The sequence below is a fragment of the Prosopis cineraria genome, unplaced genomic scaffold (assembly GCF_029017545.1).
Source record: "Prosopis cineraria cultivar Desert tree isolate PC_DT_omini unplaced genomic scaffold, ASM2901754v1 PC3, whole genome shotgun sequence".
Classification (NCBI taxonomy): Eukaryota; Viridiplantae; Streptophyta; class Magnoliopsida; order Fabales; family Fabaceae; genus Prosopis; species Prosopis cineraria.
In genome coordinates this window covers 41,143,210-41,165,918 of record NW_026555334.1, presented here as the reverse complement: position 1 = coordinate 41,165,918, position 22,709 = coordinate 41,143,210, and the positions used below count along the sequence as shown (strand labels likewise).

Sequence of the window (22,709 nt, the reverse complement as noted above, 5' to 3'; positions counted from 1 at the left end):
ATAAATATTTATCCCCTTAGCTTCAAATTAAAGCGAACCGTGGAAGTACTATACTTGTATTGAATGAAATAAAATGAAGTATGGATTAGGAACTTTTGTAGATATAGTTCATGTTTGATCAAAACAAAAAAATAACTCAACATTTATTATATTTTATATTATAATCGGTTTATTATATTTATCAATAATATACTATTATATATCAATGATAAGCCTTTTATAAATTTTAAAATTTTTAATGATAAACTCTTTATATATTAATAATAAATCTTTTATATATCAATAATAATTTTTTTATATATTAATGTAAATCGATCATGTTCTGAAATTTTTAAAAATTTAATTTCTGTTTTCTGGACATAATTTTTTTTTTGGCCAACAAGCCAATTTATCCCATCAAGTATTCATTTTTTGAACTATAACTTTTACATATTTTAAGAGTTGATTAACAATTAATGATATACTTTATTGATGGGGGATTGAAATTAATATTAATACTATTCTTTTACGGCAGATAGTATATGTTGGTGGAAAAAAAACATCTGGCAAGTGGTAGCGTCAAATTCACGGCTTCTTCCATTAGAAAATGAAAAAACAAAAAGAAGAAAGACATTACACTAATTTATCGTTTATTGATGAGTGAATTTATTACTGTAACAGCTTCCATCACCGTCATTAAAAAACAAAAAAAGACCGTTGCATTACACCGCCATTCTATCTTGTTTATATACGTTGCCCGCCCTTTTCTGTTTCTATGGTGTGATCATCACGCAACTTTTTCATGGCATCTTCAGACTCTTCTGGTATTTCTGTCTGCGCAGATATTACTCTCTGCTCGTTAAATTCGCCGCTAGTCCTTGATCTTTTTCACTCTGTTGCAGAGGCCGTCCAGGTTCTGGTGTCGTTACTGGCTGATGATTCTTCCCTCGTCAGAGCTGCCTCCATGGCCTCTCTCAAAGACATTGCTGCCATGTGATTATTTCTCTCTATAAAACTACTATTTGTTTAATTTGTTACGGTATTCCATTGCACTTTGGATCTTATAGCATTGCATTTGCAGGAATCCACTCCTAGTTCTCGAGTGTTGCGCGGCGGAATCCCGAGGAGGACGTAGGGTACTTTTGATTGACATTTCATTGAAATTGATGACGACCGAGAAGTTCAAGGACGGTGCCGTAAATAATTTCCTTTGGTTTGGAATTTGTATTTTTCAGCGATTCGGAAACATGGCGGAAATTTTTCAGGTGATGGCATATGGAGTTCGAGCGCTAGACAAAAGAGAAGTCGATAAATCTTTTATGGCTAAGCTATCGAAGATTGCTACCTCTGAGATTATACCCTCTAAGGTCTCTGTTTTCATTCAGGAAAACTCGGTAATTGCTGCTTGAATGGCATGGCTTGCGATATATAACTTAGTTTCACTTGGTGTCAGATATTTATGACGATATTCTATGAATTCCATTCGCTACACAATTAAAGGGAGAACGACTATGCCGTTGATTTCAAGGCCTTAATTATTCTTGTTGCTATTTAATAGTTTACATTTTGAAATCTGCAATTTGGATGTTTAAAAATGTTGATGGCTAACTTGGATTTATTTGACGATAGTTCTCGCTCCTAATAGTCATTTTTCACCTAGTACATGTGGTTTATGTTAACGTGACGCTAATCACAAACACATTCAGTTTTAAGGTTTGGTAGAATTTTACCACAGTACTCTTAGATACCAACTTTTTTGTCTTTCCACTATGGATTTGAAATGATTATCTCATTCTCTGCATCGTCTAATAAGTTCGTCCCTTGTGCATCATTTTCTTGTTATGGCAGTTATCTAAGGACATTTCAATTAATAGCTTCATCAAATTCTGCGCTTTACCTTAATTAGTATACATGACTAGTTCCTGTGCTTCTTCTGCAGGAACTCGATTCTGATTGGCTACAAGCAGCAACGAGCCTACTTGTTGCAATAGGCTCATGTTTACCTGACCTAGTGAGCTATTTTTTATTCTTTTATTTTATTCAAAAGATTTTTAATATTCTTTATTTTAATATAGAATGAAAACACATGGCTAAAGGGATAGAGATAGGTGGAAAGCAAAATATTGTTAGATAGAGCTCTCGAATATCTTTGGATATTAATCAATGAAATCCATACTATCTATCTTTGCATTTTCATTTTTGTCTAACGTTTCATTGCAGGAATTAGATTTGAACATTTTAAAATATCATCTCCCTTTCTGTTTTGGCTTTGTAGGCAATATTAGTGGCTCCTATTTATTATTCTTCATTTTATATCCCTTCTTCTACTTTGTCCTGGATTCTAAACTGGGTTCTCAATCTTCTGTCTTTTGCCTGCCTCACTTTTGAATTGGAATTGCAGATGATGGAAGAGATTTATCTTCATTTATTAGGGCCAACTTCAGCATTACCGGCTATGGTCCAAATTCTTGCAGAATTTGCTTCTTCTGACCGTAAGTAAATTGTCTATTGGATTTTTTCTACAGTTACAATTTTTAAGTTGTTTTTTTTTTTTGGGGTGTTCAGTTCAGCACTAAGTAACCACTGATTTTTTACCCCCTGCCTTCTAAATCTGTTACAGCAGCGCAGTTCATTCCCCATTGGAAAGGTGTTCTTTCACAAATTCTGCCAATTCTAGGAAATGTGCGAGATATTCACCGGCCAATTTTTGCAAATGGTGTGGCAAATTTTGTTGTACTTCCTTGATAGACAAATGATTTCAACTTTAGACATTTAGGTTCAGGGTTGGATGTGGTATATTTTACTACTTGTTTTGAAATGGTCGAAGTTGTAGATGAGCGTGTTATGCACATCTCTGAAATTAAATTTGCCTGTGAAATTACTTTGAGCAAGTTTCATGTTCCATTGGGCAGAATATAATACATTATATACAATATGCATGTGGACATGAGATAGTGGGGGACTGCAATCAATTATAGACATCTCTTAAGGTCCCTTCCAAAGTCCAGTCATTCCTTTATGGGTCATATTCAAGAAGATTGATTCTAACAACATTTTTCAGCGTCTTTCATTAAATATTGTATTGCAGATTTGCTGGCCTAACAAGGTTGTCTCCCAACATTTGTGTGATGTTTTTCATCCAAAAACAAATGCACTCTTATTTGCTTCATCCATTAGCTAGTTAACTGTGAAATAGGCTTTTTGGTGTGTCTCGTGATTCTTATTTATGCCCTTAAAATCTGAAGCATTTTCTTTCGATTCAGTTCAGAGTTTTTGGCTTCTGAGTTATTGTATGCTAACTCTTGGTGTCTTTGGTTGGAGGGAATATTTGTAATAAAGGGAATTTTTGTCTATATATTTGCATTGTGTTTTTTTACATCTCTTTGCTGTTCAATGCATGATTTCTTTCAATAAACATATTAGTAGACATGTAGAGAATTGGAGCATTCTCTTGCGTTACTATCACTCAGTGGCTTTATTTGCTTTCACTTTTTATAGATCTTGTCTTGCAGGATATAATATCTACTTTTTCTTGTCATCTTTCTTTCATGCTAATAAAATAAAATTTATTCTTTTATCTAAACAATCTTTTCTACTAAAAAATTTTTGAGGCTTCTTATTTTGAAAAACATTTTGGGAAAAATGTTAAGTTTGATTGGAAATATCTATTTATCTTGAATATTTGTAGTAAAAGCGTCTTTTTGTTAAAGCATGTTAGTTTTGGCAGTTTTCTGGCTCCATTTTGAATGTTTATCTAAGATTTAGACTATAATGTTAGATAAGTGGATTTTAGGTTCATAGATAATAGTGAAACATTTCCACTTAATTTGTCTTGGTTCTATGCATTTTTGTAAACTATGAAGCCTGCATATGCCCTCACTTCATGAAACAAAATTTGATATTCTCATTGTTATTTAATTCTTTTCTTCCAAGCACGTGTGGAGGGGGAGGGCGTTTGGGGAGTTTTATCTGCTTTAGTCAAATGTGTTAATACTGGAGTCTTTGCTATCCATTTAATTCATTTGCATGTTGTAACATTTGTTATCCTTTTTTTGTAGCATTCAAGTGTTGGTGTCAAGCTGCTTACCAATGGAGTATGGATTGCCCTACACATTCCTCCCTTGATGCTGATGTCATGTGAGAAGAATTTATAGTCCTCTAGTTCTTTTCCTGAATTCTGATATTTTATTTCACCTTTTTCCTGTCTGACAAATAAAAACAAGTAGTACAGGTCCTTTCTAAATTCTGCTTTTGAGCTTTTGTTGAGAGTTTGGGCTGCTTCACGTGATCTAAAGGTTTGCCTGTAATTGCTGTTTTTTCATTGATTTGCCTTTTGCTACATTCTTCTTTTCTCCCTTGCCCCCCCCTTTTTGGCATGTAATTTCCATTTTTGATTTTTAATATTCAGTCAATCATGTGATTTAGGGTAGCTAAAATAATTCTCTTGCAATAGAAACTCTTCTACCAGATCTTCTATAATTGTTAAAATGTTGCCTTTTTATCAAGCCATACCTGTTAAGAAAAAACAATTGTAAGAGAGAAATGTAAAAGTCAAAGCCACTTTCCCAATATTTATTTTAATGGACAAAAAATAACTAAACCATGGTGTTATTCTGTTTAAGATATGTGTAATATTAAAATAAGTAGGTGCATCATGTGGTTATTTATTTCTTCCTTAAAGGTTTTAAGACCAGTACTTTACGGGTACACTAGGAAAAGTAATCTTGTTCAAAAGAGGGAAATGATTCACTATTGAAGCCTATGGAAATACAAACTATGCGGGATCTAGATAGTAGACCAATATCAAGATACAACACTTTCCTAGGGCAATGGCCCCAAGTTCTAGTGCATAGGTTGAGTTCAGAGTTATGCCACTCAGGGTATGTGAATTATGATGGTTAATGATAATCTTGGAAGATTTGAAGATTAATGTGCAAGGTTCTGTTTTCAGAATAAATCCACTACAAATAATGCTCATAATCTGTACAAACATGATTGTAATAAGCACATTGAAGAAGATCGACACTTGATCGAAGAAAAAAAATGTATGATTCATACTCCTTTTGTTTCTTCTTGTGACCAACTTATAGATATATTTAATCAATCTAATATCGAATGTCATATTCTAGGATATAATATCAAGCTTGACAGGGAAATTAATCACTCACCAACTTGTGGGGAAGTGTTAGAAATAATTTAAATAGCCACATCTGAATACTAGCTATTTTTTTTAAGTTCCTAATTACTTGTCTCCTTGAGTAGCCTCCTCTCTTGTATCTATAAATACCCATGCAGTATGCTCATTGGTAATGCACAGGAATTTCAAACATTTTGTCATGCTTGTCTAGTTGTGTTCATTTGATTTATATTTGTCTTTTGCTTCTTTCAACTTGTTGGGATTTAGGTTCGGGTAGCATCAGTGGAAGCCTTAGGTCAGATGGTTGGTCTTATAACACGAACCCAATTGAAGGCAGCTTTGCCTAGGCTTATTCCTACAATATTGGATTTGTAAGATTCATCTACATATTGCTTCAAACTGCTATTCAATTGCCTTTTTATTTTTTATGCAAAACATTTCATGTATTGATTTTATGTTTTCTCATTACATGAGTTTGTTTTGGTGCAAGAAAGTAATGCTACAAATATTTAGAGTAACCACAATATTTATATTATATTTCTTCTTTCCTGTTGTCAGGTATAAGAAGAATCAAGATATTGCTTTTTTGGCCACATGTAGTATCCACAACCTCTTAAATGCATCTTTACTATCAGAAAGTGGCCCTCCTATGCTTGATTTTGAGGTGGTATTAAGTATAAAATTCATATTCAAAAATTCCTGGCTAGTTGAGTACTTTTTGTCTGTATCATTATATTACCTAGTTTCTTCAAAACCTACATCATGTTATTTTTATTTACTTAATTGTACCATTTAGGTTCATCCCAATTGTTATTATGAAATTTCAATTGTTCTTGAAAAAAATCTATTTCATTGAATTTCTTTTTGTTTACAAGTAAATGTGCATATAACAAGAAAAAAAAAAAATCAATTGTGCAAGGCCATATTGTCATTTGAATTACAAGTCTAACTTGATATTGTTTACTTTGTTTGGCTTTCTTTTCCTTTTATTACTAACATATTGATATATGTCCAAGCATATATGCATTGTAAATTGTTTCTAAACTGGCAACTAGATGTTGATCAAACATTTCATGTCATTCTATTGAGTGATGTGGTACTTCAGCATATATTTATAAACGAGTGGTTGGATATGGATTTTTTAACATTATAAGTAACAACAAATCTCATCCGTGGCTATTGTGAATGGATAATACCAGTGGAAGATGGTGTAATACCATTGGCAAACAGTAGATGGATCTGAGAAAAACTGAATTTGAAACTCCCAATACTCTTCTATTTTGCTCTTTGAACACCCTTCTTCGCTGAATTAATTATTTAATGAGGTATCTAGATTCTTATGCTGCATTAAGTGTAACCTATGTATAAATTGTAGTTGGCTTAGTTTATATGTTTTCCTTGTAAATATTTGCTTTATCTGTTATCTTTTAAGAATTTGAGTTAAGAAATTCCCCCCCATCTGGTTAAGTTTTTTCTTTTTTGATACATAGGACCTAACGATGATTCTATCAACCCTTCTGCACGTGGTTTGTATTAATTATGATAGCAAAGAAAAATCAGATTTCTCAGTGGGATTGAAGGTAATGCTACCTGTTTCATTTGTAATATTTAGTTGCATATCATAATTTCTGTTTCATTTTTAACTTTTAGATTACTTTTTTTTTTTGCTTTCCATCTCATGTTTGAATTCCTTGAAATTGGTGGGGTCTATTATGTTTTCTTTTTGTTTGATGGTTATAGTTCACTTTTGTTTTTTTAATTGAGATTTATTGGAGGTTGTTATTATTATTGATTGAGGGTGGCAAATGGGTGAATTGCGGATTAGAATGGCCCTTCAACCTTCTTAAATTCTAGTAAAGAAGATTTTAAAATAATACAATCCATCCATGACTCATTTTGCAGATGAGTATCCATCTATCTATTGACCCATATAATTGGTTATCTATCTTATTCGTAAAATTTGTGAATTGCTTAAAGTTTATATTAATATGTGTAGTTGTTGCAAATAAAATAAAAAAATGATGACTGTGTAAAATCTTGAATTTATCCATTCATTGAGACTTTTACTTTTATTTCCCGATTTAATCTTTTCAGCTAGGAAGTTTTATTAGTCTTAACTACATCTTTTTGAACAAATGAATTGTGATTAGTTTTTTTTCCTCAAAGTCTTTGCTTTTCTCATTTTTTCAAATTTTCTTGTTAAATTTCCTACAATTTTTGTAGAGACCTGGATCTCATTCTTTCTTCTTTACTTTGTTGTTTAAATTGAATGATTCATGTTTTGTGCATAGTGATTATGATAGTGTTGTCAAGTTATGAAATTTTCATGGCATGTTGTCTATTGTTTCTCTTGAAATTTATGCCTCACCCTCACTTTTTAGCGTTATTCTTATCAATTAATTTTTTTCTTGGGGGGTAGTTCTAAACAAAATGTCTGGCTGAAGTAGACCTTGAGTGTTGTGAAGGGAGATCTTGTCTTATCTTTGCAAAACAATGTCTTTTGGGGTTTTGATGAAATGTATGGAAGGTGGAGGGTGATGTTTCTTCTGACATGAAGAAATGACAATTTGAGTAGATTACGAGCGAATTGTTTCTACTCAAGGGATTTCTCACAGATTATCGGGTAGTCCATTACAATTCTTGAATTGCTTATGCACTATGGGGCTCTGTGCATTCCTTTATAATCATTTCTAAAATTGTCAAGAGACCTCATCCTCTCTTATCTATGCATTGCATCATTATCTTGGAGGATGCTATTGTTTAAGATTTGGTGGTTTCACCTTTCATGCTAACGATCTACTCATTTTCTAAAAATTTTCTTGGTAAATTTCCTATAATTTTAGTGGAGACTCAAACCTCATTCTTGCTTCTTTATGTTGTTGTTTAATTTGAATCATTCATGTTTTGTGTGGAGTGAATGTGATAAGGTGTTGTAATGTTATGAACATTTCATGACATATTGTCTATTGTTTTTCTTGAGATTTAAGCCTCATCCAAGATTTTTACTGCTATTATTATCGAGTGATTTAATTCTTGTTGGGTAGTTCTAAACAAAATAACTTGTTGAAATGGACCTTGAGTGGTGTGAAGGGAGGTCCTATCTTATCTATTTAAAAAAAAAAAGGAAGGTCTTGTGGGGTTTTGATGAAATGTTTGGAAGGTGGAGGTGAGGATTCTTATGACAAGAAATGACAATTCGAGTAGATGATGAATGAATTGTTTCTTCTCAAGGGATTTCTCACATATTATCAGGTGGTCCATAGTAATTCTCAAATTGCTTATGCACTATCAAGCTCTGTGCATTCCTTTATCGTCATTTCTAAAACTGTCAAGAGACCTCATCCTATCCTATCTAAGTAGTGTATTACTAACCTAGAGGATGCTATAGTTTAAGGTCCTGTTTGGTTACTAGAAAGGAATTGAATGGAATGGATTGAAAAATTAATACAAAAATAAACTAAATCATCCTTCTCCCTCATGATAAGCATTCTAAAATTTATTAATATATACTATAAATGTAGGAATCATCACACCAAAAATCTTATAAATCATGATTTCCAACCCTGTGAACTAAATTACTCCTATCCCTTATGGATGTGGTTCACCATCTCTTTTGATCATCTCATTTTTACCTTTATTTTTTCAATTCATTCCGTTCCGTTCCTTTCTAGTAACCAAACGGGACCTAAGATTTGGCGGCTTCACCTTCCATGCTCATGGTCTTCTTAATGGGACTAAAGGTAATACTATCCATTTCATTTGTAGTATTTAGCTGCATATCATAATTTGTGTTTCTTGTAGGTTATAACTGTTAGATTACTTTTTTTTTTTTGCTTTTCCATCTGATGTTTGAATTCCTTGAAATTGGTGTGGTCTTTTATGTGTTCTTTTTTTTTTTCAATGGTTATAGTCCACATTTGCTTTTTTTTTCCCTTGAGATTTATTGGAGGTTATCATCAGTGACTGATGGTTGTGAATGGGTGAATTGTGCATTAGAATTGCCGCTCGACCTGCTTAAGATCCAGTAAAGAAGATTTTAAAATAATACCATCGATCCATGACCCATTTTGTAGAGGAGCATCCATCTATCTATTGACTCGTATAATTGGCTATCTATCTTATCCATAAAATTTGCAAACTACTTAAAGTTTATATTAATATGTATAGTTGTTGGAAATAAAATAAAAAATGATGATAGTGTGGAATCTTGAATTCGTTCATCCATTGAGATATTTACTTTTATTTCCTTCTAGTCAGCTTGGAATTTTTTCTTTCTTTCTAGTTCTCTGCTTTTGTTCTGTTTGTGCATTGAGGAGTTTAACTCCTCTCCAGATTCAACTTACTGCATATATGTGCATGCATAGGTTGTATTTTGTTCGGATCAATGAGTAAAACATTTTCATGTCATTTGTAGAGGAAGGCCTAAGAGAACACTCTTGGAAGTTGTTGAACGTGATCTCTTAATTAATAATATTTCTAAAAGCTTAATAAATGATAGAGCACAATGGCGTCTTGCAATCTATGTAGCCGACCCCACCTAGTGGGATAAAGGCTTGTTGTTGTTGTTGTTGTTGTTACACTTCTTGACAAGTCAACATCCAACCCTAGATTGAATTTTAAATATAAAGCAAAGGATGCACTCAAGTAGTTGCTTTTATCCTGATAATTTGCGTAGTTTTTTTTTTTTTTTTTACTTTGGGCCATGACCATTTGCTTAGAACTAAAACTTTCGTACTGCTATGTATTCCTTGTGCTAAAGTTTATCTGTAATCAGGCCAAAAAAAAAAAAAAGAACCTTCATTGTAATTAGAGAAAGATGGCTAAGTTGGTAAACTTAATTAGTTAGTCTCCTGAACTATGGTACATGTGTGCGTACACATGTACTAATAAGTGAAAGAAGTGCATTGAATGCACCCTACAAGTATTAGGATAACATGTTATAGGCCCAAACGTAAAAGCCTTGGATCAGAGTACGTTGTATTTTTTCTTTCCTGTTTTCATTTTTTTAGGAAGGGGATTCTGGACTTCTGGTTGCTTTTTGAGAATTGGAGAGGGTTTGGTGAACCTTCTTGAGTTTATGATTTTGTTTCTCTTTTGTTCTTTTATTTTGAGTATTAGTTCCCTTTTAATGATTTTCCCCCCTTAAAAAAAGATGTATAATTTATTGTAACCGTATGACAGATGTATAATGAGGTGCAACATTGCTTTCTCACAGTTGGCTTGGTGTATCCAAATGATTTGTTTACATTCCTTGTAAATGTAAGTAGCTGCAACTCCTAATAGTTTATCTTCTTGAAATTATTATTTCTTTGCCGCATTTCCTATTTGTTTGACTTCATAAAAAAAGAACATTGATTAAAATGAGAGATAAAATTAAGTTGCAGATGACAAACTCTCAGCCAACAATAAAGTGTTAAAATTATTGATGCAATAATGCATTCCATTCTCCCTGAACATCTTTCAGCGGCAATTTTTTAAGTATCATTGTCAGAGTTCTGCAATGGTCTGGTGATATCCAAAGATGCTGCACTACTGTAGGGGTTTGATTCAGTTGAGTGAAAAACTCAAACAGACTGGATTCTATGATCTGGAAAACTACTTTAATTACGTGCACCTATCCGCTAAGGAGAAGTGCATTTGGTTCCATCTAAGATTCATGAGAAGTCAAAAGTAATTTGCTCTTTCATTTCTACGAAGTCCTACTCATAGAAACTAATCCTATCCGATATCATGTTGAAAAAGAACTTGCATCATTAAATTCATACTCTAGAAAATGAAATGCATGGAGTAAGATCTTGTCTTCATATTTTTATCCTTTTGATCTTTCATTCTATTAAATTATCTTCTTTTATTACAAAAAAAAAATCACGTTTCTTTAATTTCATCACAACTTTTCCTTGGTTCTTTACTGTCAGAAATGCAGGTTGAGGGAAGAACCATTGACCTTTGGTGCCCTGTGTGTTTTAAAGCATCTTTTGCCAAGGTTTCTGCTTTTCTAACATGCTAATTATTATCAAGTCTGTAATAGGAGCTCATTAAAAATCTTTATGAAGGTTGTCTGAAGCTTGGCATGTTAAAAGGCCTCTTCTAGTTGAAGCTGTAAAGTTTTTATTAGATGAGCAGAATTTAGGTGTGAAAATGGTACTTTCAGAGGTAAATCGCTATAGATTGATTTTCTGATTGTTTCTTTCAATATTGTACTCCTTTTGCCTCATTTGGCATGTTAGAGAACCTTTTGCTCTCTTCCGTATCTGAGATTCACTCATTTGTTGTTAGTTAATTGTGGTCATGGCCTCGCACTTTTACTTGGTTGGCGCTTATGGAGAGTTGTTCGTTGAATACCTTGTACGCAATTGTGCTTTAACAAATCAAAATCAGAGTGATATTGAGAATACTGCAAATAAGAGAGTAGAGGTACACATTTGTTCTCCTTCTTGTCATTGTCATCTATTTTGAACTTTCCAACTTTAAGTTGTCATGATTTTCATGATATTTTTAAACAATGTTGCTCTCCTCTTTGATGCTCAATTTTTTCTGTGCTGCTTTGGCTTATTTGGTTATTTTTTTCCGTTTAGAGAAATCCTCTCAGCTTTGCAGTGTAGTTCTGCACTCAATATTATTGGAAGGTTTTCCTGCGCTGATATTATCGAAGTCTCCATGATTTGATCTCTTGTATAGTATGATATTCTATAAAAGAAGTTTCTTATTTTATTGAAAAAAAAAACTCACAAATATATGTTGTATGCTACTGTACTTTTACATGTCATGAACTCTATGGAAATTGGAAATATAGAACTAAGAATTGATGAATTAGATTGAACAATACCTTGTTAAGAAATAAACACAATAGCAAGTTTCCCTATTGGTTTGAGGCCCACTGGGAATCTCCCACAACACTTTCAAACATCTCTCCACATGCCCTCCTTTTCTTCTTTTTTACAAACTTCCCTCGTAATTGAAACACTAAAACTAAACCTGTAAACCATGTATCCACTCTCCCAAAATACCTAAAACTGCCCAAAAAGTGTTAAATATCAATTCTCTAATCACTCCTCTGTTCTGCGTTCATCTGTCTAAACTTTCTAAAATAGACTCTTAATTTTTTGACTCATCAGATTCCTAACCCTGCTGTTGTCAGATGAAAATTGGTGTGGTTACGCTGGAAGAATTAAGAGCAATTTGTGAGAAAGGTCTTCTTTTACTGACTATTACAATTCCTGAAATGGAGGTAAATAATGAAATCCTCTCCTGGTCCATAATATTTATGGTAGTGATTTCCTTCGTTTCCGGGAACCTGCTGGTTCTAGTAATTCCCTATTTGCTAATTTCACCTAAACAGCACTGTTATATGTTTTTTCAGAACATTCTTTGGCCTTTTTTGTTAAAGATGATTATTCCACGGGCCTACACTGGTGCAGTTTCTGTGGTAAGAGTTGAAGATACTCTTTCCTAGTAAACTTAGAATAGGGTAGTTCAATTTGATTAACAGATGCTTGACCGATCACTTTCATGCATAGCTTCAGGCTTGATATTTTTTTGCTTGAAGATATCCTTTCTATTACAACATGTCTGGACATTTACATGCATTTGTTGTGAAAGTGATGTTCTGTTCATGCAGAAGTTTTTCTGGCATGTCATTGCTACTTTTACAGGTTTGCAGATGCATCTCAGAATTGTGGCGGCATCGTTCTTACGGCAATGATATGCTGAGCCTGTGCAAAACTCATGTTGATATACCTACTGTTGAAGTATGATCCTTGGTAGATAGTCTTTTTTACCATAAGATCTTTTTGATTAGCGCAACAGTCCTAATTTTATAATTTACGGTGGATTTGTGTATAGGACCTTTTTGCTCGTTTGCTGGTGCTTTTGCATGATCCTCTGGCTAGGGATCAGCTGGCTACCCATATTTTGACAGTGAGAACATCTAATACTGGAACATTGTGCCCTTTTTTCAAACTAAATTATTGTTTGGTATATACCTACAGTCTTGTAGCATGACTTATAATTAAATCTCAGTGGGAAAGTGAGAGATATTTTGTTTTCAGTCTGCTTTGACTCAACATCTACAGAACAGTTCTTGCTTTCAGCTAGAACAAAAATATTGTCACTTTTCTCTGCAATTTTCTTTGTTTTCATGGTGCATGCGTGTGTGCGAGACATACACAATTTCATTTTTTATTTAAGGAGAAGAGGATATACATGAATGGCCTTATTCTAGTGGTCCTATTTTGTATAATCTATAGTCTACATATTGTACTTCAACTTGACACTTTTGCCCTTGTTTTGAAAATTTTCTTGATATCTTGTCATCGATTTTTCTCAGTAGATTAGTCTCAATTTTTATAATTATTTTGAAAGAAATATTTTCTGTTTGCAGGTTCTTTGTCATCTGGCACCTTTATTTCCAAAAAATATCATTTTGTCTTGGCAAGATGAGGTAATTGTTTGAGATAGAGATTCAATTTGAATTTTGGTTTATGCTAAGCTCTACATGAACTGATAGTCATGGTACTGGCAAGATGAGCTAATTGTATGTGGTGAAGATTCAGATAATATCTTAAGCTTTTCAAAAATATTTTTTGTTTTTGGTGGAAAAAACTCTTTTGGAGAAGAGAACAACAAAAAGCCTTATCCCATTAGGTGGGGTTGGCTACATGAATTGTATTACGCCATTATACTTTATCATTTATCAAGCTTTTAGGAGTATTGTTAACCAAGAAGTCTCGGTTAATAGCTTTCATGATTGTTCTTTTTGGCCTTCTTCTATCCCTTTTTACAGGACTCAAAATTATTCGTTCCACTCTCCTCACCGATGTCTCTTGTGATCTTCTTTTACATGATCAAAGCTTCTTAGTTGATTTTCTAAAATCTTTTCCTCAATAGATGCTACAACCACTTTTCCTCGTATATGTTTATTTTGAATTTTATCTTTATATGTATACTCGCACATCTATCTCAACATTCTGATCTATGCCACTTTAACTTTATGCTTTTATTGTCCCTTGAAAGCCTAACATTCACTACCATATCATATAATTGATTTTATAGCAGTTCGATAAAACTTTCCTTGAAGATTATTAGGTGCCTTTCGATAATAAATAACTTCTTTAGCCTTTCTCTAATTAAATCACCCAACTTGTATCCTATGTGTAACATTCTCATCAATTTTCCCATTATGTTGAATAATAGCTCCTAAATATCTAAACTTTCTCATTTGAGGTATGATCCAATTTTTCAATTTCACTTCCAAGTTACTACTGATTGACCTCTTATCAAAATTACAATGCAAATATTTTATCTTAGTCTTACTTAGGCAAAAACCTTTCAACTCCAATGCCCTCCTCCATAACTCAAGTTTGCAGTTAATCTTTTCTCTTATCTTCGCAATAAGAACTATATCATCCATAAAAAGCATGCATTTGGGGATTTCTTCTTGCATATATTCAGTTAAAACATTTAGGATCAAGTCAAACAAATAAGGATTCAAAGATGATCCCCGATGTAGTCTTTTGGAGAAGGGAGAACAATATAAAAATGGAGAGCTAGTATTCAAGATGAAAGGAAAGAACTTTATAATCTTTGCCATGGAACAGCTTTTTGTCCCTTTGAAAATCCATAACAGATGCCCTTTGAAAAAAATCCATTAGCTGAATTAAAGAGTATTATGGTAGAAGTCATCAACACACTAAATTATTTCATAGTTCTTACTTTCAGAATTACTTTCTCTTGCGTGTATGTGTAAGTTAATGTAATTATTGAAACCATAAATACTAGCAGCAACCTTGTGCAAGTAAGGGATTTGGGAATTTTTTTTATGGGGAAAAACAAATGGTGTTAAAAAAAAGTAAATCGTCAATCACATTGATGAATAGTATTATACTCACCCACCATTCTACTTTTGTAATATATTGATTGCATTTTTTTTAGTTTTTATTATCTTTTAAAACACTTAAATAAGACAAAGTTTAGCAGCTCTAAAACCTCTTTATTATTTCTCTATTTATTTCCCCAGTTATCTATATTTTTATTAATAAATCAGCCAGAGGCTTCACAAGTTAATCATTTGTCATGTTCTCTTTCTTGTGATACTTGTAAGTTTAAGATGCTGGCTGCATATCCAATTGTAATTAATTTGTGAGTTTGCCAAGCTCTAGATTCCAAAGATGAAGTCATATGTCAGCGATACTGAGGACTTGAAACAGGATCCATCTTATCAAGACACTTGGGATGACATGATAATCAATGTGAGTGTGATTTTCTTCTGAAACACCCTGTTTTCCTCTTGTTAATGTTGTCTTCAGAAAGAAATTGCATTTTATTCAAACTTTCTGTTTTGTACATGAGATGTTTTATTCAGGTAAATGGGATTCTTTAGATTGTTTTGCAATTCAGATTATGTTTCACTAGTGTCGATGGAAGCAAACAATAGATTTGCTGAAATGGTCAAATATATTTCTGAAATTGGTACACTTTTCAAAGTTGGCAAATTGATATATGACTATATTTATTGTGGTTATGAAAATATTATTATATAAAAAATAAAATTTTGGATATTATGCAGGAAGTGGTATTTAATCTCTTTTGAAATGTCAGAGATACTCATCATTTCGATATTTGTTTTCTGTTACAGTTTCTTGCAGAATCTTTGGATGTGATTCGAGATGCAGATTGGATAATGTCTCTTGGCAATGTTTTTACCCAACATTATGAGCTCTATACACCTGATGATGAACATGCTGCACTTCTTCACAGGTATCAATGTTGAACCCTCAAGTATGCTTAATTAGATCTAGTAAAAGCTAGACATACTAGATATTGCTTTCTTCCCCATTTCAGAAGTTGATTACTGCAAAAGTTGAATAATATATAAATCTGTAACATGGAAAAGTTGTTGAGATTGTAATACCAAGTTTATGGTTTGCTTAGGAATTAGGAAATTTCAGTTGTTGATTCATCACAATTAGTTCGTTTGACATTTGTACCTTTTTACTTGTGGTTTATCCACAACTTAAATAATTTTCTTTTCTTAATTCCTAATAATCTGAAGCTGTATTATGTAGAAAAGAAATTTAGTGATGACTGGAATGTCATGAAGATTGCATCAGTTCATCACAGTTTCTATTCTTTCTTTTTCCCTTGCTATTTATTTAATGGTCTCTGCCTTCTTCTCTAATGCAATGTTTGGTTGGTAGAAAAGTGTTTTTAGGGGGAAAAAAGAAAAGTGTTTTCCAAAAAGGAAATGATAAATGCATCTATTTCATTTGCTTTCTAGATATTCTCTACTTCCTTTCTAGAAGACACTTTTTCGTATACCAAACACGCTCAAATAGTCTCCAAGTTCATGCAAAGCTTTAGGATAATGATGCAGGACAATTTGCTTTGAATGCTGTTTTGAGACATGATTTTGATAAGATGAAGTATATCTCTGAAAAGATTGTGCTTTAATATGCATCCTTCATGTTTATCATAAATTTCAAAGGATGCAAGGTTGTCTTCTTGCTTGTTTGCTCTTGCTAATTTCTTCCTGCTAAAGTGAGAGGGGGAAGTAAATTTGCAATTTGACAGAAGGACTTGTACTTGAAGCCATCTTTTGTAAACTGCTGCTGATTGTATTCTTTTCCTTTTGTTTGTGTCTTTGAATTCTGTAACCATAAGCTTTCATTTTCAATGCTTGGTTAATGATAACAGTCTTCATCACCGAATATATTTGTGTATCCTTTAGACCCCAGTCTGGAATTCTGTAAAAGTAAAGTGAGGGAAGGTTATTGTCTTAGAAATGAGTTTATTGAGAAAGTAAAAATCAAACTAGTCAATAAAGTTTAAACTGTGTATGTTTAGACTGAAGGATGACACAATTTAAAGGAGATTGAAAGAGATGAAAGACCCCAAATGGAAGAACTGTTTGCCTTTTGTGAAGTTCATATGGTTTTCTTTATCTGAATCTGAACCTAAGATCTTATCTACCATATTATTTTGCTCCAGTTTTATTGGCTTGATCATGAATCCTTTTGCTTCCCTCTTACACTGCTGTTAGCAAAGCTATGTGCTACTTGCTTATATTGGAAAGGGGTTGATGTAAAAATGATATTGCTCTTTAATACAGATGCTTGGGGATGCTGCTTCAAAAGATCACTGACAGAGCTTATGTCTACAATAAAATAGATTGGATGTATAAGCAATCAAACATTGCAATTCCAACTAATAGGCTTGGATTAGCAAAAGCAATGGGATTGGTACTTAGTAGGTTTATCTTTTTCGATGATTTTTTTCCTTTTTTTTGTTGCTTTTTATCTTATTTAGTTTCTGCTGGTTTTAGGTTGCTGCATCCCACTTGGATACAGTGTTGGAGAAGCTTAAGGATATTTTGGATAATGTTGGACAAAGCATATTCCAGAGGTTGATGCCAGACTTGAAGGATTTAATTTATGATTTTATTTTTTTCCTGCTTACCAGCTCATATCACAATTTTATGCATTTTCTTATCTCTTTCTGAATTTAGTTTCTGGAGGAGGATGCCTAATCCAGTAGTCCTCCTCATATTATCTTCATTCTCTCATAATACAAGTTCTTTTATCAAGAAATAATTCTATGCTATGAGCACATGAATGTACGCATTCATTAAACATTCAATTTCGGTCACTTGTAAACTGAAATAGAAGGATCATCATAGGGCTTAAGATAAAATAAATATCCTTAAGCAACAGCCAGATGAGGCATGTTTATTAGGATGGGGAGTGTCAAAAGGATATTGGAATTTAGGTAAGTCTATAGGTTATGTAATTGTAAGGAGTTTCCATGTTTAAAGATATTAAGGATCTAAGAAGTTCATAGGTTAAGGAAATAGTTTTTTGAAGTTCACGTAAAGTGAACTTCTTGTGTTATCATGAGGTTAAGGTAGTTTAAGCCGTGGTTGTGGTGTTGGTGTTATATACATCTAAGTTGAGTCCTTCAGTTTAATATATTTCGTTTGGCACCTCTCCTTTTTCTTCCTCACTTTCGCATTCATTTTCTCAACAGAGAGTACTCACTTCAAGATGAAAGTGTCTCCTAAATGATGGGATATATGAATTGCATTTGTTTTATTCTTTAGGGGAGCTGATAAGTTCTTGATTTGTTTCATAACATAACATGTCATTGACATGCTCTCATCACTTTCCTTTAACTTGGATTATTTTTTAAGCATCTGTTGGAACTTTTTGTATTTTTCATCTGCTGCAGGATTATGTCGTTCTTCTCTGATAGTTTTCGAACGGAAGAGTCTGACAATATTCATGCTGCTTTGGCTTTAATGTACGGGTATGCTGCAAAGTATGCTCCATCAACAGTTATTGAAGCCAGAATAAATGCCCTTGTTGTAGGTCATTTTATCCTCTTACTTGGTGTTTGAATAAGGGTTTGTCTTTTGTTGTTTGCCTCTGTGATGCTACCAAAAAGTTCTCCTTTTCCCTGTTTTCTCACTTAAATTCCTTGTGATTTTATCCTGGACAAAAACAATAAAGTGGCAATTAACCTGGGTCTGAGCGATATTTTAGAGCAACCACAACATTGTTTTGATTTACTAAACAATGCAAGCAATTGATGTTTGGACTCATACTATGCCTTAACATTCACTAGTTGGATGATCAAACTTTATTGCAAAATGAGATGTTTCACTTCCTGAAGTTATTTGTATTTTTTTTTTTTATTGAATCCATTAATGTTTACCATTTGGTAAAGTTAAACCCGTTTATTCTTGTAGGGGACCAACATGCTTTCACGGCTTCTTCATGTGCGTCACCCGAAAGCAAGGAAGGCTGTCATCACAGCAATTGATTTACTAGGTCTGTAGTTGTATCTTCAAAGCATATTATCATTTATCATTGTTGTAATTTTTTTCTTTAAGCTATTCTCATCTTTATATGTTTAAGGGATATTAGTATGGGTAAATTACCCCTGGCTTGTAGTTTGGCTTGTTTGCACTTGAGTGCCTCTAGTTTGGAACTTGTTTTAGTGTATATATATATATATTTTAAAATTATTACATTAGTAGCTCGTCATGTCATTATATTATCATTTGGATGAAATCCATTAGAATTGGCCTTAACAGTGTTAATAAGAGTGTGACCAAAAGTCTATTTTCATCTCGTTCAGACTGCTGTGTTCTTGTTAGAGAATAATCAACATTAATTGTAAATATTTTTGAAATTAATGCTAGAGATTTCTGATGTATATAAATGGGGATTCACATGTGAATAAAATTAAGCTATTCCACTATTCCTCTCTACAGTGGTCAATGCGCACTTTTGTCCTGGCTAATTTTACTGGCCTGGACTGTGCTATTTTTTCTTCTCTATAGGGTGCATTCCGCTTGGGAGATCAAAGTCATCACCTGCTAGGCTTGTTAAGTCCATGTTTTAGGTTCTCTCAACCTTGTTTCCTTCTTAGACAATAACTAAATTAGTGATAAAAGTAGGTGGTCACATAAGTCGAAGATAGGATATCCTACTGTAATCAATGATGCTCAAAGACCAATGGATAGTTAGTAGTCTTAGTCCGAAATACTTAGTAATGAATAGTTAGTAGTCTTAGTCAGAAAAATACGTAAGCATTACAATCTCATGAATTAGTGTATGCCCCGTGACCCTTCTTATGAAATTATTGTACTGCAGGAGAGAATGCTTTGGATGGTCTGTGAACCTGTGTATGCATCCTCTGAACTATTTAGGTACTAGAGTTCGTATGAACAGTTTAACCTTTGAGCGAGTTTTGGATTTCTAATGCTGCTGTTATTAATTGGTCAACAAAAGAAAAAGAGAAAGGAAAGAGAAACACAATTAGACAAGAAGCTTTGCCACTAACGAATTGGATAGCGGGAGTACTCCATGAAAGAGCATGTTGTCAGTCACACTGCTGAATGAAAAATGTTAAGCAAGAAAAATTGAAGATTAGTTGATAGATTCTTTTTCTTTGGCCAACTATATTTTTTGCCATGCTAGTGACGGTAAATGGAAAGAATAAAGTCCTAAGATTGCAATACAAGCTCTACTCGTTGACAAGTTTTTGATCTCAATCTTAAATATTAACTCAGGTAATGCTGTCATTAAGGCTGCTGAAAGTGGTGCATCATTCCCATTGAAACGAAGGGATCAATTGCTTGATTATATATTAACTTTAATGGGCCGAGATGACAGTGATGGCTATGTTGATTACTATGAGCTCTTGCGTACTCAGGTAAGCTAAAAGATGTCACATGATTATGCCTTAGACTAAGAAGTCTGAGTTTATTATTTCCTTGATATTATGCAGGCACTTGCTATAAGCGCCTGCACGACATTGGTCTCAGCGGAACCAAAACTAACAGTTGAAACCAGAAACCGTGTAATGAAGGTATGAATTCTTGTTAATTTTCAGAAAGTATCAATGACAGTGTCTTCAGCGTTATGTGTTTTCCTGGTGAATGTGACAGGCCACATTAGGGTTCTTTGCTATACCGAATGATCCAGTAGATGTTGTTAGTCTTCTTATAAGCAACTTGATCACTCTCTTATGTGCAATTCTTCTCAATAGGTAATTTAAGTATGAAGTTTGCGCAATCCTACTGAAGTTTCTATTTTTCAATCTTAGATTTCCTTTTGGATATTGCTATATTGTTGCCTTTTTTTTTTTTTTTTTTGAGTTTTGATCATGCAATTATCCTTTCAGATATTGGAATTTCTGTACTAGATCTGCCTTTTTGTGACTTAATTTTTTTCTTTTAACTTTTACTAATTAATGGTAATATAAAAATTAGTGGAGAGGATGGAAGAAGTCGGGCGGAGCTGTTACTTTATATCTTGAGGCAAATTGATCAATTTGTTTCTTCCTCCATTGAGTATCAGAGAAAAAGAGGTTGTCTTGCAGTCCATGAGATGCTTCTCAAGTTTCAGATGGTTTGTGTTAGTGGGTATTGTGCCCTGGGCTGCCATGCAATTTGCGTTCATGTCAAGCAAATTGATCGAACTCTATATGGGAAATTTTTAAGGCTACCATGTAAATATGTTCCATTGCTATTTATTTGTTTATTTTTTCTTATATGTATTTAATATTTTATTTTCATTATTGTTCAACTGCCAGCTGCATTTGTATTGCCAAGTCGTGAAGCTATGTGTTTGGGAGATAGGGTAATAATATATCTTCCACGATGCCTGGATACAAATCCTGAAGTTAGAAAGATATCTGCTCAAGTGAGTAATTGGCACATATTGTCTGTGGAATAAATAAATTGCAGTCTCTATCAAAGTACTTATACAGTGCAAAATATTATTTTTTTGAATAAATGCTTGCGCACTGCTTGCTCACTTCTGTGGGCTAATCATTGCTGTCTTATTGTTTAATATTTATATTTGTTGTTTATTGCCAGATTCTTGATCAACTCTTCAGCATTTCTCTGTCACTTCCAAGGTCTGCAGCTACTTGTACATCTTCTGAAGATAAAGAATTGTCCTACAGTGCTTTGTCTTCTCTCGAGGATGTCATAGCCATATTGAGGAATGTAAGTTCATTGGCTCCTATTTAATGCCATGCTTATACATTTTTGTCTTTCTTTGTTGCTTTTTAAAATTGCAGAAGAGAAAAACCGAAACCCTGAGACCAAAGATTTGTCTTCCTGTATGTTTGTCTATTCAGGATACTTCTATTGATCCATCAGAGGTTTTCAACCGAATTGTGTCCTCTCTCTGTATTTTGTTGACAAAGGATGAGGCAATTGTCTTCTCTCCCTATTTTCTGTTTTCTAAGATCTTCTGACATATTAACAACTTTACTGATGGTTACTGGCAGTTGTCAACTACTTTGCATGGTTGCTTTGTAGCTGTATCTGATAAGGTCAAGCAGTCTGCTGAAGGGGCTATTCAAGCTATTATCGAGTTTGTTACAAAAAGAGTGAATGAGCTGAATGACATTGATATCTCGAGGTTTCAGGCATAACTTGTATACTTGTATTTTAGCAGTAACTGCATCTGATTTTTCCTCCTCCTGATTTGGGGAAAAAAAAATTGATGGCTACTGATGGTGCAATATGATATATATGCTTACAGGACAACCCAATCATTGATATCCGCCTCTGTCAACGTAACTGATAAGCATCTTCGTATGGAAACTCTTGGCGCTGTATCCTTTTGTCATTCAATTTTATTAGTTGGTACCTTTATGTTGAAGTTATTGTTGACTGTCTTTTGTCATTGACTTGTTCGAACCAACATTCTAGAATTTATTATGCAAGAAATCATGTGTTTTCTTTCCCTTCTCAGTTTATGTTATTTTTAACCTCTGTTTGTCTGCTAGAATCATCCTATACTGGCTAAAAAAGATTTCTTCTCTGGCTGAAAAAGCCAGTGCGAAAATTGTTTTTAATGAAGTCCTAGCTACCGCTGGAAGGGACATAATGACAAAGGATATATCTAGGTTGCGTGGAGGTTGGCCAATGCAAGATGCATTCCATGTGAGTCTGTATTCAATCTCAATACCACTTTTTTTCCCGCTCTTCCATTGATTGGACTACTTGTTTAATATCTAGTTTACATTGCTCATTAATAGTCCTTTAAGTGGTGCCAAAACAAGTATTCCTGGAAGT

The 22,709-nt window shown here is 33.4% G+C and overlaps 1 protein-coding gene across 3 annotated transcripts in view; it reads left to right on the top strand.

Moving 5' to 3' along the window:
* The first annotated feature begins 746 nt into the window (after positions 1-746).
* The window catches only part of LOC129304607 (protein SHOOT GRAVITROPISM 6-like), a 30,159-nt gene continuing 8,196 nt past the window's right edge, over positions 747-22,709 (top strand). The window contains exons 1-37 of one of the 3 annotated variants that reach the window (XM_054944326.1): positions 747-803; positions 882-972; positions 1,061-1,115; positions 1,215-1,346; positions 1,919-1,990; positions 2,381-2,471; positions 2,600-2,695; positions 4,038-4,116; positions 4,211-4,274; positions 5,384-5,487; positions 5,675-5,780; positions 6,607-6,696; positions 10,298-10,375; positions 11,032-11,099; positions 11,170-11,269; positions 11,393-11,530; positions 12,255-12,344; positions 12,477-12,542; positions 12,769-12,864; positions 12,959-13,033; positions 13,497-13,556; positions 15,274-15,363; positions 15,750-15,871; positions 17,223-17,352; positions 17,436-17,515; positions 18,338-18,473; positions 18,858-18,939; positions 20,187-20,329; positions 20,405-20,485; positions 20,565-20,665; positions 20,889-21,127; positions 21,212-21,321; positions 21,498-21,629; positions 21,764-21,838; positions 21,917-22,050; positions 22,174-22,246; positions 22,446-22,577. In XM_054944326.1, the coding sequence (XP_054800301.1) occupies positions 782-803; positions 882-972; positions 1,061-1,115; positions 1,215-1,346; positions 1,919-1,990; positions 2,381-2,471; positions 2,600-2,695; positions 4,038-4,116; positions 4,211-4,274; positions 5,384-5,487; positions 5,675-5,780; positions 6,607-6,696; positions 10,298-10,375; positions 11,032-11,099; positions 11,170-11,269; positions 11,393-11,530; positions 12,255-12,344; positions 12,477-12,542; positions 12,769-12,864; positions 12,959-13,033; positions 13,497-13,556; positions 15,274-15,363; positions 15,750-15,871; positions 17,223-17,352; positions 17,436-17,515; positions 18,338-18,473; positions 18,858-18,939; positions 20,187-20,329; positions 20,405-20,485; positions 20,565-20,665; positions 20,889-21,127; positions 21,212-21,321; positions 21,498-21,629; positions 21,764-21,838; positions 21,917-22,050; positions 22,174-22,246; positions 22,446-22,577 (3,633 nt within the window). In that variant the 5' untranslated portion in view covers positions 747-781. Of the gene's footprint in view, positions 804-881; positions 973-1,060; positions 1,116-1,214; positions 1,374-1,918; positions 1,991-2,380; positions 2,472-2,599; positions 2,696-4,037; positions 4,117-4,210; positions 4,275-5,383; positions 5,488-5,674; positions 5,781-6,606; positions 6,697-10,297; positions 10,376-11,031; positions 11,100-11,169; positions 11,270-11,392; positions 11,531-12,254; positions 12,345-12,476; positions 12,543-12,768; positions 12,865-12,958; positions 13,034-13,496; positions 13,557-15,273; positions 15,364-15,749; positions 15,872-17,222; positions 17,353-17,435; positions 17,516-18,337; positions 18,474-18,857; positions 18,940-20,186; positions 20,330-20,404; positions 20,486-20,564; positions 20,666-20,888; positions 21,128-21,211; positions 21,322-21,497; positions 21,630-21,763; positions 21,839-21,916; positions 22,051-22,173; positions 22,247-22,445; positions 22,578-22,709 lie in introns of all 3 variants that reach the window. The other 2 variants (XM_054944325.1, XM_054944327.1) reach the window with 2 other exon arrangements.